This window comes from Xiphias gladius, chromosome 11, assembly GCF_016859285.1.
Source record: "Xiphias gladius isolate SHS-SW01 ecotype Sanya breed wild chromosome 11, ASM1685928v1, whole genome shotgun sequence".
Taxonomy (NCBI): domain Eukaryota; kingdom Metazoa; phylum Chordata; class Actinopteri; order Istiophoriformes; family Xiphiidae; genus Xiphias; species Xiphias gladius.
The window spans coordinates 5,707,728-5,723,057 of NC_053410.1; the positions used below are offsets into that span (position 1 = coordinate 5,707,728).

At 42.0% G+C, this 15,330-nt stretch overlaps 1 protein-coding gene across 7 annotated transcripts in view; it reads right to left on the bottom strand.

Moving 5' to 3' along the window:
* LOC120796012 (WD repeat containing planar cell polarity effector) overlaps positions 1-15,330 on the bottom strand; it is a 97,020-nt gene that overhangs the window by 49,652 nt on the left and 32,038 nt on the right. For 4 of the 7 annotated variants that reach the window (XM_040138291.1, XM_040138295.1, XM_040138293.1 and 1 more), the window contains 6 exons: positions 13,898-13,948; positions 11,750-11,820; positions 10,665-10,724; positions 9,543-9,657; positions 4,362-4,498; positions 83-274 (listed from right to left, as the gene is read on the bottom strand). In XM_040138291.1, coding sequence (XP_039994225.1) covers positions 83-274; positions 4,362-4,498; positions 9,543-9,657; positions 10,665-10,724; positions 11,750-11,820; positions 13,898-13,948 — 626 coding nt within the window. The remainder of the gene's footprint in view (positions 1-82; positions 275-4,361; positions 4,499-9,542; positions 9,658-10,664; positions 10,725-11,749; positions 11,821-13,897; positions 13,949-15,330) is intronic. The other 3 variants (XM_040138297.1, XM_040138292.1, XM_040138298.1) reach the window with 1 other exon arrangement.

Sequence of the window (15,330 nt, forward strand, 5' to 3'; positions counted from 1 at the left end):
AAAGCTGAGACACAGAACCTGAAGAACAAAAAATGCACAACTGTCTAAATACTTACAGTCTTGACTGTATGTATATGTTTACCTTGAGGCCTTCAGTAGGTGAACAGCTGAGGAGGACCAGGTTATTCCTGTGCGTGTTTGTGGGAGCCCAGGGCCACAGCTCCTCACTGGACTCATCCAGGTTCCACCAGCAGAGCACCACATCCTGGATACGGTTGAGACCCACACGTCTGTGAAGCCTACGACCCCATCCGCTCACTTCAACACACGACACCTGGATATGCAAACAAAAATGCAGACTATGCACTGAGAGTCAAAATGGGCAATACAGTCAAAAGACAGACAGGGTAAAGATCAATGCTGGCAGACACACCCAGACAGTTAAAATATATCCTATGAAGAAGGGAAGTTGTCAGACTATGTTAGTGATTCATCCATTTGGATTCACCTATCTGGCCTGTTCCAACACCTCAGGGCTCTGAAACTGCATCTGTAGCCCCAAATATCACTCTCATGTCCTTCCCTGATCCTGATGGTGTCGATGTCTAAGGTTGTTTTTTTATCTTCCATTATTAATGTCTGTGTGTGTTTTGTTCTGTCGGGCTTGTTGTTTTAGTGATGTGCATATTTTTGGGAAGGTCTGCCACGCTCTACAGGCCACAACAAAGAGACGCACGGTAATGAGCTCTCGTGGCGCTTGGGGCACACACGCTCACACAGAAACACACTCACACACGCTCACACAGAAACACACACACACACACACACACGAATGCATGCATGTATGCACACAAACACATGTACATACATAAAATGGCATATAAACACACACTTTTATAGACATACTAAGAGCACACACACACACACACACACACACACACGTGTCCATGACCTTTTTCATGGTGCAGAAGAGTGGATAGGACCTGACCGAGAGAGGGAGGACAGAGGTAAAAGAGGAAAAAGTGAGATGAATATAGGGTGGTAATGAAGAAAAAGCAGGTTGTTTGGATTTGGACAGGAGAGTAAGAAAGAGGGAAGAGGAGTGACAGCCGCCTTTGTGCACTACAGCTTTAGGGAAATGGGAATAGAGGAATAAATCATGCTTGAATGAAGGGATGAATGAAGGACAAAACAAAAAGCATAAATAAAGAGAAAAAAAGGTAGAATAATTGGAATTTTTTTGTAATAGATCAATGGGATGTTTGTTTCAAAATAAATATTTGAAACCCAGGAAAAAGAGCAGTCAGATGTAAAATCAAAACCCCTCTAAATAGGTATGTTGTCAAAAGCAGGAATAAAGGAATGTCTTTAGAAATTAAATTAAATAAAACATAATCCTCAGTACAAAAAGGTTTAAAAGCCCAGGAACATGCAGAAATTAGTATATTGACAAGCTGTACTGTATGAGTAGAGCAGATTTCAGGTTCAGTGGTCCATGTCTGCCCTTCTTGCCCCCTTGGGGGGGAATTTGCTTTGGACACAAAATACAGAGAGGAATGAAAATGATGGAAGTACATCTGATGATAAAGGGAACAAAGAGTTGCCCCAAACAGCTGAACAGAAGATCACTAACAGATTAGAAATGGAAAAGAAGAAAAAAAAAAAAAAAAAAAAAAAAAAAAAATCGGAAAATCACTGGGTTAATAACACACTCTATCTCTACCCCCCGCATGCCCCCTCCGTCCCTCCATCCCTACCCATCTTTTCCCTCTTCTAGTTTTTTTTTCTGCTGGCGTTTGCTGGTCAGCAATAATCAAAAACCACTTTCTGTGGGCCGGATTAGTTTAGCCCCCCCAACACACGCACACACGCACACACGCACGCACGCAAACACACACGCACACACACACACGCACACACGCACACACTCTCCCCTCTCCAGCTTAGCCCACTGGACCAGGGCGATGTGTATGTCCTTGTGTGTGTTTGTTGTGGGGGAAGGGTAGTTGAGGGTGCGTGTGCACACACGTGTATGTTGCAGGTTGCATGCACATGCATTGACAGAGGTGTGGGGTGGTGGTTGAATGAATGTGTGTGTGTTAAGGTGGCGGTGGTGGGTGTCTTATCAGGACTTCACTTCTGGAGACAGACGCGCGACAGGAACAACTGCCTTTGTACACACCAACATGCACACGCACCCACACGCTCTTTAACAAAATGGGTTGGCAGTAATGTGATAATGCCAGGGTTAGCTGTTAGCCAGCTAGTGAAGGAGGAAACAGTGAGGTTTTGTTTTGGGGGAGGGAAGAACATGACAACACATAATCAAACTGTTACTAACACCTACAAAAAACACCTCGAGATCATACTGCCTCTCTATACGTACCTTTATGAGAGATAAATAGACAGAAACAGGACAGATGTAGAGAATTAGAGGCCCCCTGGGCACATTGATCCCGCAGTAAAAGCTGTAATCCCCTGGTGATCACACGGAACCTACCTGTTGCGTAAAAATGATAGATTCTGGCAGTGTGTGGCTAACTGGTTAACTGCATAAATAACCAGTGACATCATCACTACTTTCAAGCAGCTTTTGTAGTTGTTTCCAAAATTGCTAGAAAAAAGGATATATGTTAGGTAAGTGATTAGGGATAATGATTTCACTAAAATATTAATATATTAACTGTTAATGCAGAAGACAAGGACATGCGGTGTCACTCTCAGAAAATGTACTGTAGTTTGCTGTAGTACCTGTTGGTGCCACTACGTACCTCTTACTGTTTAATGAGATGGAAATTACATGTGTTAAGGAGCCCTTTTCACTGATCTGCTGGATGGCCTACAATCCGGGTTTTATTTCAAACAGGCTGGATGCAAATTTCAAAACCTACTTATTTGGATTTCTTTGAGAAATCCTCACTTAAAAATCCTAAGAGTTGAGGGAGGAATAAGGCTTGGCCAGCCAGGATTTTTTTAGATTCTTACAGCTGAGACATCACATTGATATAGTATGAAATATAGAAGATCCGGAAAAATCAAAATACAGATCTGGTATTTAAGAGTTTTTGTTTAAGCATACAGAGCTGACCTAGGTCGCAGAACTATTCTTAAACTATGCAAGGGCCTTCAAGAGCTAAACAGGGAGGAACACACCAATGGAGGACCAGACCTTTAAAAAGTCCAAGGTGAGGCAGACAGCGCTCTGGAGCGGCTGTGCGGCTGTAAGAGCAAGTCATTACCGTATGTTCTGGGAATGCTCTGGGATTTACAGGTACTGGAAGACAGTCAGAGACGGTATGGATCAGATTGACTTTTGTTTTCAGGTCTTGTACTAGGGAAAGATGCCACCACAGCTTCTTGGCTTCATGCCGCCAGTAAAAAAAAAAAAAAAAAAAAAAAAGGATTACGCAAAGACGGTTATGTCAAGGACCACCCAGACTGTGATGCATGACATTTTTGTAATGGAAAAATTAACTTTGCTTTGAGAATCAAGACAGATATATTTAATATGTTGGAAAGGATGTATTGTGTTTATCAACCAAGAACAGAGAGAAGAACAGATTTTAGGTAAAAGATCAACAGTTTTGCTGTAAAGTTGTAAAAATTACTCTGAGTTGTTGTCAGGTGGCTGTCTGGTTTAGCTATGAGGCTCATGCTATCGCCATACTACCATCTTCAACAGAAGCAGGGAGTAGCTGCTTGGTGAACGCAGGCTGGGAGCTGTGTGTCAGACAGCAGACAGCGCCACTTTAGCTGCGGCGCTGACGTTCGGTTTACGTCCAACACATTGAGTCCGACCTAATGTATGTTCTTCAATGAAGCCTTTAAGTTTTGCGGCATTGTTTGCTACGCTTAATACTTTGGATTTCAACTGGCCAATGGTAGAATAGCGACAGACGGGAGTGGAATCTCCGCAATTTAAAACTGAGTAGACTTTCCAACCCAGAGTAGGTTGTTTAACTGGCTTTCAGGGGGAAGAGGTTAATAATGTAACAACAACCAAGCAGGTCCCTCAATCTGCAAAACCTTGATTCAGACAGACTGGGTTCCAAAGGTTTAGCATGTTTGGGATTTTATAGATATTCTAATTGAAACCATCCATATTCCACTTTTTATACTGTGTTTCTAATCATCGTTTATAATGGCAGTTCCTGTATACTGCTGCTGCAGAAACAACATTTGACTTGCGACTGTGTCATTTCTACCATGTATTTCCTGTTTCCGGGTTTCACTTGGTCTCAATCAGAAAAAGTAACTGATTATATGTGAAACAGATACAATACAAAATCCTTCTTTTGACTCTGTTGCTTTGTACTTCTCTCTCTCTTACAAACACCAATGTAAAGACACACAAAAACAAACACTCCCTCAAGCACACACATTACTCGTGCCTTCAGTAGAAGGCTCCATTAATGCTGTACCTTGATTTCAGAGGGTGAGAGTTTGTCTGTTCGCCTGCCACTCTCTGGGGAGTCCTGGTTCTTTCTGTTGAGGTGGACTGCAGCCACTTGGCTCTGCTCCAGGAAGGAGAGCAGAATCAGCCTATCGCTCAGCACCGCTGGAAACGACATAAGCACATATATATCACTTAATGTCATGATTCAAAACAAAAAAAAAACTGTTTATTGTTGAACCTTAAATAGTCCCCTGTCTCCTCAAACTCCCATGAATCATGACAAAAGATAGCAACACGTGCACCGATTACTACCCTTACCTATACAAAATTGGATACATGGGAAAATGTGGCTGGAATTACTTAATAATAAAGAAGAATAACAACTGAAGTTTTCTCATGAATTTCTATATTCTGGAAGGATTTTAGCTTCCAAGAGCAAAGGGGCTTCATCAAAAGGAGAGACATAACACACCAAAGAGCAAGACATTTTTCAGAGGCCAAACATTCATTGATGGATTTTTCTTTTATTGGTACTGATAAGGCCAATTTGGAAGCCAGAAGGGGTGACATTAACCTCCTTAGGAAACCTCAGAGACTTTCTGGATTTACAATCTCAGAAGCTACTTATACCCAAAGGGAATTAATGAAGATTTTAGCAACAGAGGGTTTTTTTTTTTTTAACAGTTATTAAATTAACATTTTGTAGTTTAGTTTTTAACTGCATTAGCAGTTTAAAATACTCACCCTGCTATGTTTCATTTTGCTGTGTACTTTTTGAAGATTCTGTATTGGAGGCAGGCCATCTATGTGTCTATATAATATAATATAATATAATATAATATAATATAATATAATATAATATAATATAATATAATATAATATAATATAATATAATATAATATAATATAATATAATATAATATAATATAATATAATATAATATAATATAATATAATATAATATAATATAACTCCCAGATTATTGAAGGAAACATATTTAAAATTCACTCAATGGTTTGATAAGAACATAGCTGAAGAAATGTCTTTCCTGTTTAAAGTCTTTCATCCTCTACTGTTTGCATTAAGTATGTTGCTCTTCGGATCCCTGGTAAACAACTATCAACTATTTTCTCAGACTTTTCTGCAGTTGGCAAACAAATTTTTACCCTGATGTTTTCTAAATGTTCTCCCCTGCGTTAACACTAATAATACTACAGTGCCATTTATAAATATCTATGTTATACTCTATTATTTCATTTAGATTAGTTTTGAGTAGGAAAAGAGAAATTCAGTCTCTCTCTGTCTGCCCTCCATTCTCTTCCACTCTTCCTTGTCTCTTTTTTCCCTCTCTTCCCCCTTACTTTTCTTTCCATCCAGTTTCCCAGTCTCCTCCCTCCACCTCCCCTCATCCTCTCTTCTCTTCTCTTCTCCACTGCCTCCTGTATTCTTTGTATCTCCGTCTCCCCTTCTCTTCTCTCTTCCCCTCCTGTTGGTGTACTGTAGACTCTAAGGCCTTTTTGTGGCAGAAACTTGATCCTGTTCAACTCTTCAGGAGCTGCATGGAAACGCTGATTAGCAATTAAGCCCCCCTCTCCTTCAAATTAATCTGTTTATGAAACCAATTAAATGGAAAGGCAGGGGGGTTGTTACACATGTCTCTCAGATATCCTGCTTTGAGTTGAACGAGTAAGGCTGCACCCCGAGATTTAGAAATCTAACCGGCAATTAACCATGACATAGGCGTATTTATAAACGTGTGGGTATTGGTATGATTGCACCTCAAATCATCCTGTTGTGTGAAAATTTCAAATTAATATGCAAATATTCACGAGGGAAGTGAAACATTGCTTAAAAAATACAGAAAACCTAGCATCTTAAATCAGGTCAATTGAGTCTGTCTGTCCCTATGCTGAAGTTGGATTATAGAGTATTTGTAATGAAAACTGGTTCAAGGTTTAAACCAATAGAAAATATAGCCATTAATGGTGCCTTGGTTTTCCAAAACAACGTTAAATGCAATGGTAAGCGTCTCTGTAATAGATTACAGACAAATCAAGTTAAATGCAGTTTAGTATTGATCTCTATGGGTGTCTATAAACGGGATTAGGATTAATCCCACTCAATCCCAAATGAAGGAGGGGATATGAAGCCCAGGCTGTGGCCCAATCTGGGACCAGGTGGCTGATTTGGCATTAAGGGCCAGACCTTCATGACCCACCGTGATACACCCCCAGACACACACACACACACACACACACACACACACACACACACACACACACACACACAGTCTATACATGTGCACATTCACACCTACCCCCTAAAAGCTACATATACCTGCATACATGCAGGCCTACAACCACGCTTTACACGTGCACAGTGCCACACAACATTTTACACTGTGGATTCGCATTCACGGCCATAAAACAAACCACTCACATGTTAAAGCATGCACACGATCTCACCTCATACACACAGACAGAAACAAACACACAAAGATAGTCGCCTAAATCCATTTAATGCCATCTCCTCAGCAGCATGTTGACATAAGAGGCCAATGGGCTTAACCAAAGCACATTGAAACATGGGTAAATGAAACCGGCTATGAAAAATCACTTAAGGATGCTTAATCATAGAGCATATGCGCAGCTTGGCCCAGCCATCGGCCAAAGAAGCTGGTAATACTTTGATGGTGTAAAATATACGTAATCTACTGCTCTGTATGATGCAACCAGAGCTCATGTTAGGAACACGGATGCATAACCGGCATTGAAGATACAAAGTTTAAGAGAGGACAGTAAGCCTGCTTTGTCACACCATGAAACAAAAGCAGACCTGGCTGCTGTTGCTGGTTGTCTCAGAGGGGCAAATACACAAAACATACCAGGCCTAACATTCAGTTCAATCCATGCAAATTAGAAAAGGGATTTTCTTCAGCATTCAAACACTGAAAACCCTTTTGCTTACGAAAGTTGTCAAATCATGTTCAGGAAATGAAAATGAATTCTGTCATCACACATTGACTTACATTTTAATTTAAGATTTGACTAAAGCTGCAACAATTAGTCGATAAAAAGAAAGTTATACTTTCAGTCATTTTTCCAGCAATAATGCCAAATATTTGCTGGTTCCAGCTTCTCAAATGTGAGTGCTTGCTGTTTGTTTTTTAAAATATACTGTATATGATAGTAAATAAAATATTTTTGGGACTGAACTGTTGGTTGGACAAAACAAGCAATTTAAGGACATAATTTTTTGCTTGTAATTGTTGTTTTTCACTACTTTTTGATTTCATAGACAAAATGATGAATTGATTAATTGAGAAAATAATCGACAGATTAAATGATAATGAAAATAATTGTTAATTTGAGACCTATATTTGACTTTTTCTTTTAAGTTAATCTAACATTGCAGTGATTGACTATACAAATATACTGTATACAGACAATAATAATTCACTTCTACACACAGAAGCATACTGTATGTCACAACACCACACAGACTTACACCAGTCACACCTTGATTGTAATTGTGAATTTTTTCAGTAATTGTACATTGTTGTAAATGTTGTGTTGTGTGTGATGATCTGGTCTCTCTCTCTCTAATTGTCTCAGCTAGGCTAATAACACAGATGATGTGAGAACACCCCCCCCACACACACACACACAGACATACACACACACACACACACACACACAAACACAACCAACCCCCTCACCACAACCATTACTCTCTTATAATAGTGCCTCTAAGGGCTTTGATGAGAGAGGAGGGAGGTGAGGTGGGCAGTCTAGGTGAGTTGGGTGTGTGTGTGTGTGTGGGTGTGTGTACGCCATTGTGTGTGTGGGCGTGTGCACGTGTGCTCCAGTCTCTGTGCATGTATGACTGTAAAGGTGAGTGGACATACAGTAAGTGCTTGTTGGTCTACATAAAAAGAAAGTCTGTGCGTCTGTAATTACACATGTATTTGTGTGAGTACTTGTGTGTATGCCTGTGTGTGTGTGTGTGTGTGTGTGTGTGTGTGTGTGTGTGTGTGTGTGTGTGTGTGTGTGTGTTTGTGTGTGAGAGAGAATATGTGAGTGTGTGCACTATGGGGGCTTTATCAGGTGTCTAGAGACCCTGGGCGGAAGCGGGGAGGGTGGTGTTATGAACAAATAATTGATACAGAAAGAAAGAAATAATTAGCAGATTTGGGCCGGTGTCCACGGCCCCTTATTCTCTCCTGCCAGGTCTGCAGAGCGAGAGAGCGCGGTGCGAGGGGGGCAGTACTCCCTGGAGGAACGCGCAATGGAGGAAAAACACTGATGGATGCTCTTAAGGGAAGGCCCCTGGACACACACAGCACAAAAGGATTTGCCCGCAATTAGCTAGCAGAGTCGCCATGCTCACCTGTGGCACCTGCTATGTGTGTTAGTCGGCGCGTGTGTGAGAGTGTTTGCGTGACAAAGTGGTGAGGAGACTGGGGATTGTGTGTGTGTGTGTGTGTGTGTGTGTGTGTGTGTGTGTGTGTGTGTGTGTGTGTGTGTGTGTGTGTGTGTGTGTGTGTGTGTGTGGTAGATGTCAAGCTGCATGTGTGGTGTGCAGGTGTAAGCACACAGACAGTGCTGACAGCGTCAGATGCGTGTGTGTGCGTGGTAGATGGTTTGGTGGTTTTAAAATACTGAACATTTGAATGCAAATGTCTCTGTTTGCTTGGGTGTGTGTGGCTGTGTGCAGAGATAGACAGCCCAGCTACGTGGTGGAAACAATGATGTTTGTGTCCTTAAATCTGCTTAGACCACAGTGAACCTCTGGAATATTTAAGTCACATATGAACCATAATTTCATTCAGTGAATGTAAAAATTGCAACAATACAGGATAAATCATTCTTTACCGCGATAACAGGCGTGTGGGTTATGCAACCGCACTAATCAGCATCAGCAGCACCAAAGTACCCAAAATTGCAGTCAAAAATGTCTTAAGGCTTTAATGCATTGGGTACCGATAGTGAATTGAAGAATAAAAAATATTTTTAAAGAAATTAACACATATTGTCCACCAAAGGCTAAAAAAAAGGTCCCCAGCCCCCTGAAGTTTAGTGGTACATAAACAAAACAGGTCTTGGACCCACCTGACTGATTCATAGAACAATTTGGTCATTGTCATTTAGAATGTGCGTGTGTGTGTTTGTGTGCGTGTGTGTGTGTGAGTGTGAGTGAGAAACAAACCATCAGTGGCGGTGTTGGCTGGTAGTCGGCCCACTAATGTGCGGTCTACACACACTTGTTCAAGTTGAGGTCCATTTAGGTTCAGGGTCACCAGTACTCCACTGCTCAGGATCAGCTGCAGGGTAAACCACACACACACACACACACACACACACACACACACACACACACACACACACACACACACACACACACACACACACACACACACACACACACAAAATGGGTTTTTTTTTTTTTAATTTCACCTGTAAGATTATAGATGCCAGGGATTCAGTAATAAAAGTAGACAGACACAAAAGAAAAATCGTCCCTGAAACAGGAAAGGGACTAAATGAATGACACTATAGTTTATGTCCTCTCTCCTCTGCATTCAGAAACACCAACATGGCATCTGTGGGTTCATCTGTCTGTGGGTGATTAGAAAATGGTCAAAAGCATCACCTAATATTGTCATCCTGATTTTCCATATCGTAATTTTGCTATTTTGCTCTATTCATTAGACACGACATCTATGGCATGTCTGTCCGTCCTGGAAGAAGGATCCCTCCACTGTTGCTCTTCCTGAGGTTTTTTGCCTTTGGGGGGAGTTTTTGGGGGTCTGAGGGTAGAGGGAGTCGTAAAGCTCACTGAGGCAAATTCGTGACATTGTGCTTTATAAATGAAACTGATTTGACTTTAGCAGCCTATAGTGGGGTTGTCACAATTACACACTAAGTCACTATTTAGTGACCCCTAAAGTTTGGTTAAGGAATCGAGCATGTTTTGCATAATTATACAAATGGCCTGGTAACTCTTATTAGAGTCCAGTGAAGCTCTTTACATGAAGCCTGGTCTGGGCAAACCAGGGGCTGTAGGTTCTGCTTCTGCCACTACCTGAAGCTGTAAAGAAGTGTGTACCTGTGTGTACCTGTGTGTGTGTGTGTGTATACGTGTGTGTGTGTGTGTGTGTGTGTGTGTGTGTGTGTGTGTGTGTGTGTGTGTGTGTGTGTGTGTGTGTGTGTGTGTGTGTGTATACGTGTGTGTGTGTGTGTGTACGTGTGTGTGTGTGTGTGTGTGTGTGTGTGTGTGTGTGTGTGTACGTGTTTGTACAGAAGGTGGTGGGTTCGGGAAGGTGTGTACCTGGCAGCAACGCTTGTTTCTCCATCTGGTGTGAACACAGGTGTTGGTTTGCAACAGTTCCTGAATGAGCATGATGGATAAACAGAGAGAGAGAGACAGAACAAACAGAGGTTTACTCGAGTCCAACCACCCAACTTTCCTCTACCGAAGTAATGAAACAGTGATATTTTAACAGTTCACTAAGTTTCCATCTACTTGTAATGCCAGTGCCACTAATACTCGCATTAATTATCTTGGTGATACACAGTACTGGACACTTGCCGCCACAGGTGGCCACTGCAGCAGTTCCTGTTCACATAGGGGTGGGAGAGAGTTGAAAGGATGCAGGTAAGGACTGCTTGTGTTTGTGTGTTCGTGTGTGTGTGTGTGTGTGTGTGTGTGTGTGTGTGTGTTCGTGTATGTTTGGTCATTCCTTCCACATTCCAAACCCAGCTGGGGTGATTGGATGGGAGGAGAAAGGGACGGAGAAGGAGGAGGAGGGTGGGGTGTGGAGGTGAGCTGGGGTGTTTCTAGTTTCAGACAATGGTTACGGGTGAGAGGAGGGAGGTGGATGGGTGGAGAGTCTGTGCGTGTGTGTGTGTGTGTGTGTGTGTGTGTGTGTGCGTGTGTGCGTGTGTGCGTGTGTGCGTGTGTATGTATAACAGCCACAGACAGGTTCCAGCAAACAAAGCTAAGTCTGTACTGCCACAAGTACAGAGGGGAAGACGGGGGGAGGAAAGGGCAGAGGAAGAGGGGGATGAATGAAGGGAGAGGAAGGGAAGGAGGAGGAAGAGAAGGAGGGAGGAAGAGAAGGGGGCAGCCTGTAGCCCCCTGATCCCCTTAAATATCCCCCTCGATGACAGAGCTCGGCCAAAAGAGAGGTGATGAGAGAGGAGAGGGAGAGAGGAGAACAAACGGGAACGACAGGGAGAGTGAAGAGAGAGGGAGAAAAGAGAGAGAATGCCCCTATTTGTTAATCAATCGGCCGTTTCGGAAAGGGAAAACTCCAAAAATCCCCAGAGGGAAAAAGACGACGGGGGGAGAGGCCAGGAGGGATGATGGTGGTGGTGGCGGTTGGGGGGGGGGGGAACAGAGTAGGCGGGTACCTCAAACTCCTTCAGCGAATCGCGTAGCTTCTCTGGTCGGCGGTTCCTGGGGGTCCATGAATAGCCTCGAGCTACGGAGGAAAAACAGAAGAATCAGAGGATCATGTGACTTGACACAGGAGGAATCGTTTTGGTTTTTTTTTGTTTTTAAAAAAAGGTACTCATGGGAATTCAGAAGCCCGGAAAGGGTAAAAGGGTTGAACTTTATATCTGGGTTGAGATCTAAGTATGAAAAGGGGGCGATCGGGGAACATAGGGTGGTGACAAGACATTCAGGTGAAATGAAGAGATGCAGGTACATTAGGCAGGTGTTCCAAAATGCATTGCTGAATCCGTGTTTATTCAGAATATTGACTGAATTTTTAAACACGAACCTTTTTAACAACTCATGAACTTCAGCTCCATTTTGACAGCAGGAACAAATCCTGAGTCCCAATAAGTGCTGAAACAATTAGTTTATTAATCAATCTGTCAATCATAGAAAATTATTTGACAGCTGTTTTGATAATCAATTAACTGTTCAATGTTCTTTTTTTTTTTTTTACAGGGAAAAGTACTGTAAATGAACCAATGCCACATAACGTACCATTTATATATATACCTAGTTGGCAATACCTATCCCTAAATTTGTCTTTAAAAACACACAAAACTGATCATGACAATAAATAAAAAACAGCACAAAACACAAACAATTATACAATAACATTACCATAAAACTCAACGACAAGAACCAGATCATTCACGACCTCAACTTGAGTTTAAAATGATCTCAGTCATGATCAGATTTAAATTCTGTGGGAGAGGAGTTCCACGTATTGTTTCCCTGAACAGAAAAAGCCATCGGACCAAATAGGGATTTACAAAAGGGCATCATAAAGGTTCCCTACAGATGCATCCTGTGTTACTGAGCCAGAAACTCTGAGAGGAACCATCAGGTCACTGAGGAACCTGGTTATTTAGGCCTGTATGGAGTGAGTTTAATAGAATTATCGAAATTTAACATATTTAGTTTCTTAAGAATACAGGAATGGTGGGCTCTTATCTACTTCCCGGTCAAAATGTTAATTGCACGATCACATATCATCTTAAGATACTTGATTGGTATCGAAACTGCTTGTGACCAAGAGGTTATACAATAACTTAAATGTAAAAAGATCATTACTATTTGTACTTAAAACCCAATGTAAAACTATTGCTTCTATAAAGAAACATTGATGAAGTTAAAAGTTTTATCTTTCTTACTGCCGTGTCCCCAAAGCAGAAAAAGTCTTAAGCCTGCTGCTTACAGATTGATGTACAGTAGCTGCACTTAAGGAGTGAAAACATTCTACTGAAAGCAAAATGTCCCTTCAAAACACAAACTGCGTGGTCCTTGCGGAGAAGCAAATATTTAATCGTGAGGACTTCTGGCACTCTTCAGTTGAGTTATCTCCCAAATGCAACCTCACAGTCTCACACAGCACATATCTCAACACGTACCACACCAAGACCCCTTCATTTTAATTTCCCAGCCCTCCCTTTTCCCCTCCATCTCTAGTGGTTAAACACAGGGAGGGAAGGATATGGAAAAACAGCTAATTGAATTTGTGCATCTGCTTCTGCCCACGCATATACATGAAGTTCAGTGGGACGAAAAGAACAAGGAAGGGAAGCACTGCTCTTTTCGATACGGTGCAATCACTCTCCTATCTGTTTATTTTACAGTCTCCCTTTTCATCTTTACTGAAACAAACCATTAAGGAGTGGGGTTCTCTATTAAGAATGAGTGGGAAGAGGAAGTAAATAGATGCATGCAAATGAGCGTTGGGAGGGTGGGGGGGTGTTGTGGGGTGGGGGGGGTCAGGGGAGAGAGGAGGGAGGGGAGGGCAGGGGGATGAGTGTTCGTCTCCTGATAAGGGTGTTTGTATTCCACTACTTGGTGAAAAGCAGAGAGAGTAAGGGGAAGAGAGGGAGTGAGAGGGAGAATAGAGGAAGTAGAACAGTTGACTGACTAGGACGGTGATTTCTGGAAGATGGTCATCCACTGGTGAGATGATTAGGGCCCAAAGGCGCACACACACACACACACACACACACACACACACACACACACACACACACACACACACACACACACACACACAAAGTGGATATGTAAAATAAACCTACCATCACAGAACTGGATTTTCTCATTGTAGTAGTGATGCTCCAAGGAAATGACTGGGAAAAATAAAGAGCCCAAAAGAAGGGTTTGATTTGGAATATACACAGTATATGAAAAGAGCATGTGTGCAGGATAAATGATACTAGTCTCTATATGATGTAGATAAAGAGGAACAGAAAACTAAGCTGGAGCTAAAACAACCCCTTAGCTTCAACGGGCCGTCTCGGCAAAGTACAGCCCATTAACAGTGCCTCATGGCCCAGTTACTGTGGGCAAGAAAGTGGCCAGTCTGGTGGCCTGCCTCTCTGGCAGGCAGGAACGCCTCCAGGATTAGTAGTATTAATCAGATAAGGGGGTGAGGGCCAGACAGGCCCAGACATGGGCACCTGCTCTGGGGCTGGGTGGGGAAGACTGGGGAATGGGGCGTTTGGCAGTGGGGGTACCCCAAGAGCCACTCCAATGAGCCTGGGTCTCCCTCTAGTGGGGAGATGTGGAACTATCATTTAACCTCTCAGAAAACCCATCAGAGTAGTCTATGAATGTCGTCTGTGTTTTCACTTGTTACGAGTGATCATGCGAAAATGAGAGCAACACACATACTCTCAGTTGCCAGTTTAGTAGGTACACTTAGGTAAAACCAACACAGTCTAATAAAACTGTTGTTAATTAAATCAAAACCTTCATAAAAGGCTACAACGTTCAGTTTTTGTTCTGTTATTAAGCTGTACCTCGTTGATATAAATGGGTTGGACAAAAATATAGAAACACCTGCCAGAATAATGCAATACAATTCAACAGCACCGCAGACTCTAAAACAGTTTCAACAAAATCTGAACATTACAACCAACCCTCGTAAGGGAAAGATTTTATTCGGGGCTGTTGTATTAGACTGCATTAGTTTTAGCTCAGTGTTCCTAATTAACTGTGAGAAAACATTGCCTTCAGTTCAAAGGCCCTTTAGACATACTTTCTCAGTCAGCTAATGGGGCCTTTTATGAACACACTGTTTAGTGTCAAAGTTAGAACAGTTTTTGTAACTGCTGCTTATTTATATAGAGAAATACTGAAGATTAGAAGTCAGGTTTTAAAGGGCTTTTTTTTTCCTTTTATTTTTTTGGGGACCTTTGCATAATTAGAGCCAATATATTAAGGCAGCATATTGTTTTGAAATGTATTTTTTTCACAGTCTGGTTGAACACATGCCCACTTTTTCGACATTTGTTCGAGCTGAATGCCCCGTTGCCCCTGCAAAATATCAAACGAACTAATTTTAAACTAATCAAATGTAATCTGCTGTATATGCAGTCGAATCATGACCTGGGCTATCGTTACACCTCTCTGTGAAAATGTTGTGATACTTTTGGATGGTGATTCTGCTCCGTCTCACCCCTCCTCCCCCTCTCATCCCTCCACTCTGATATCAAGCCACACTTTAGTA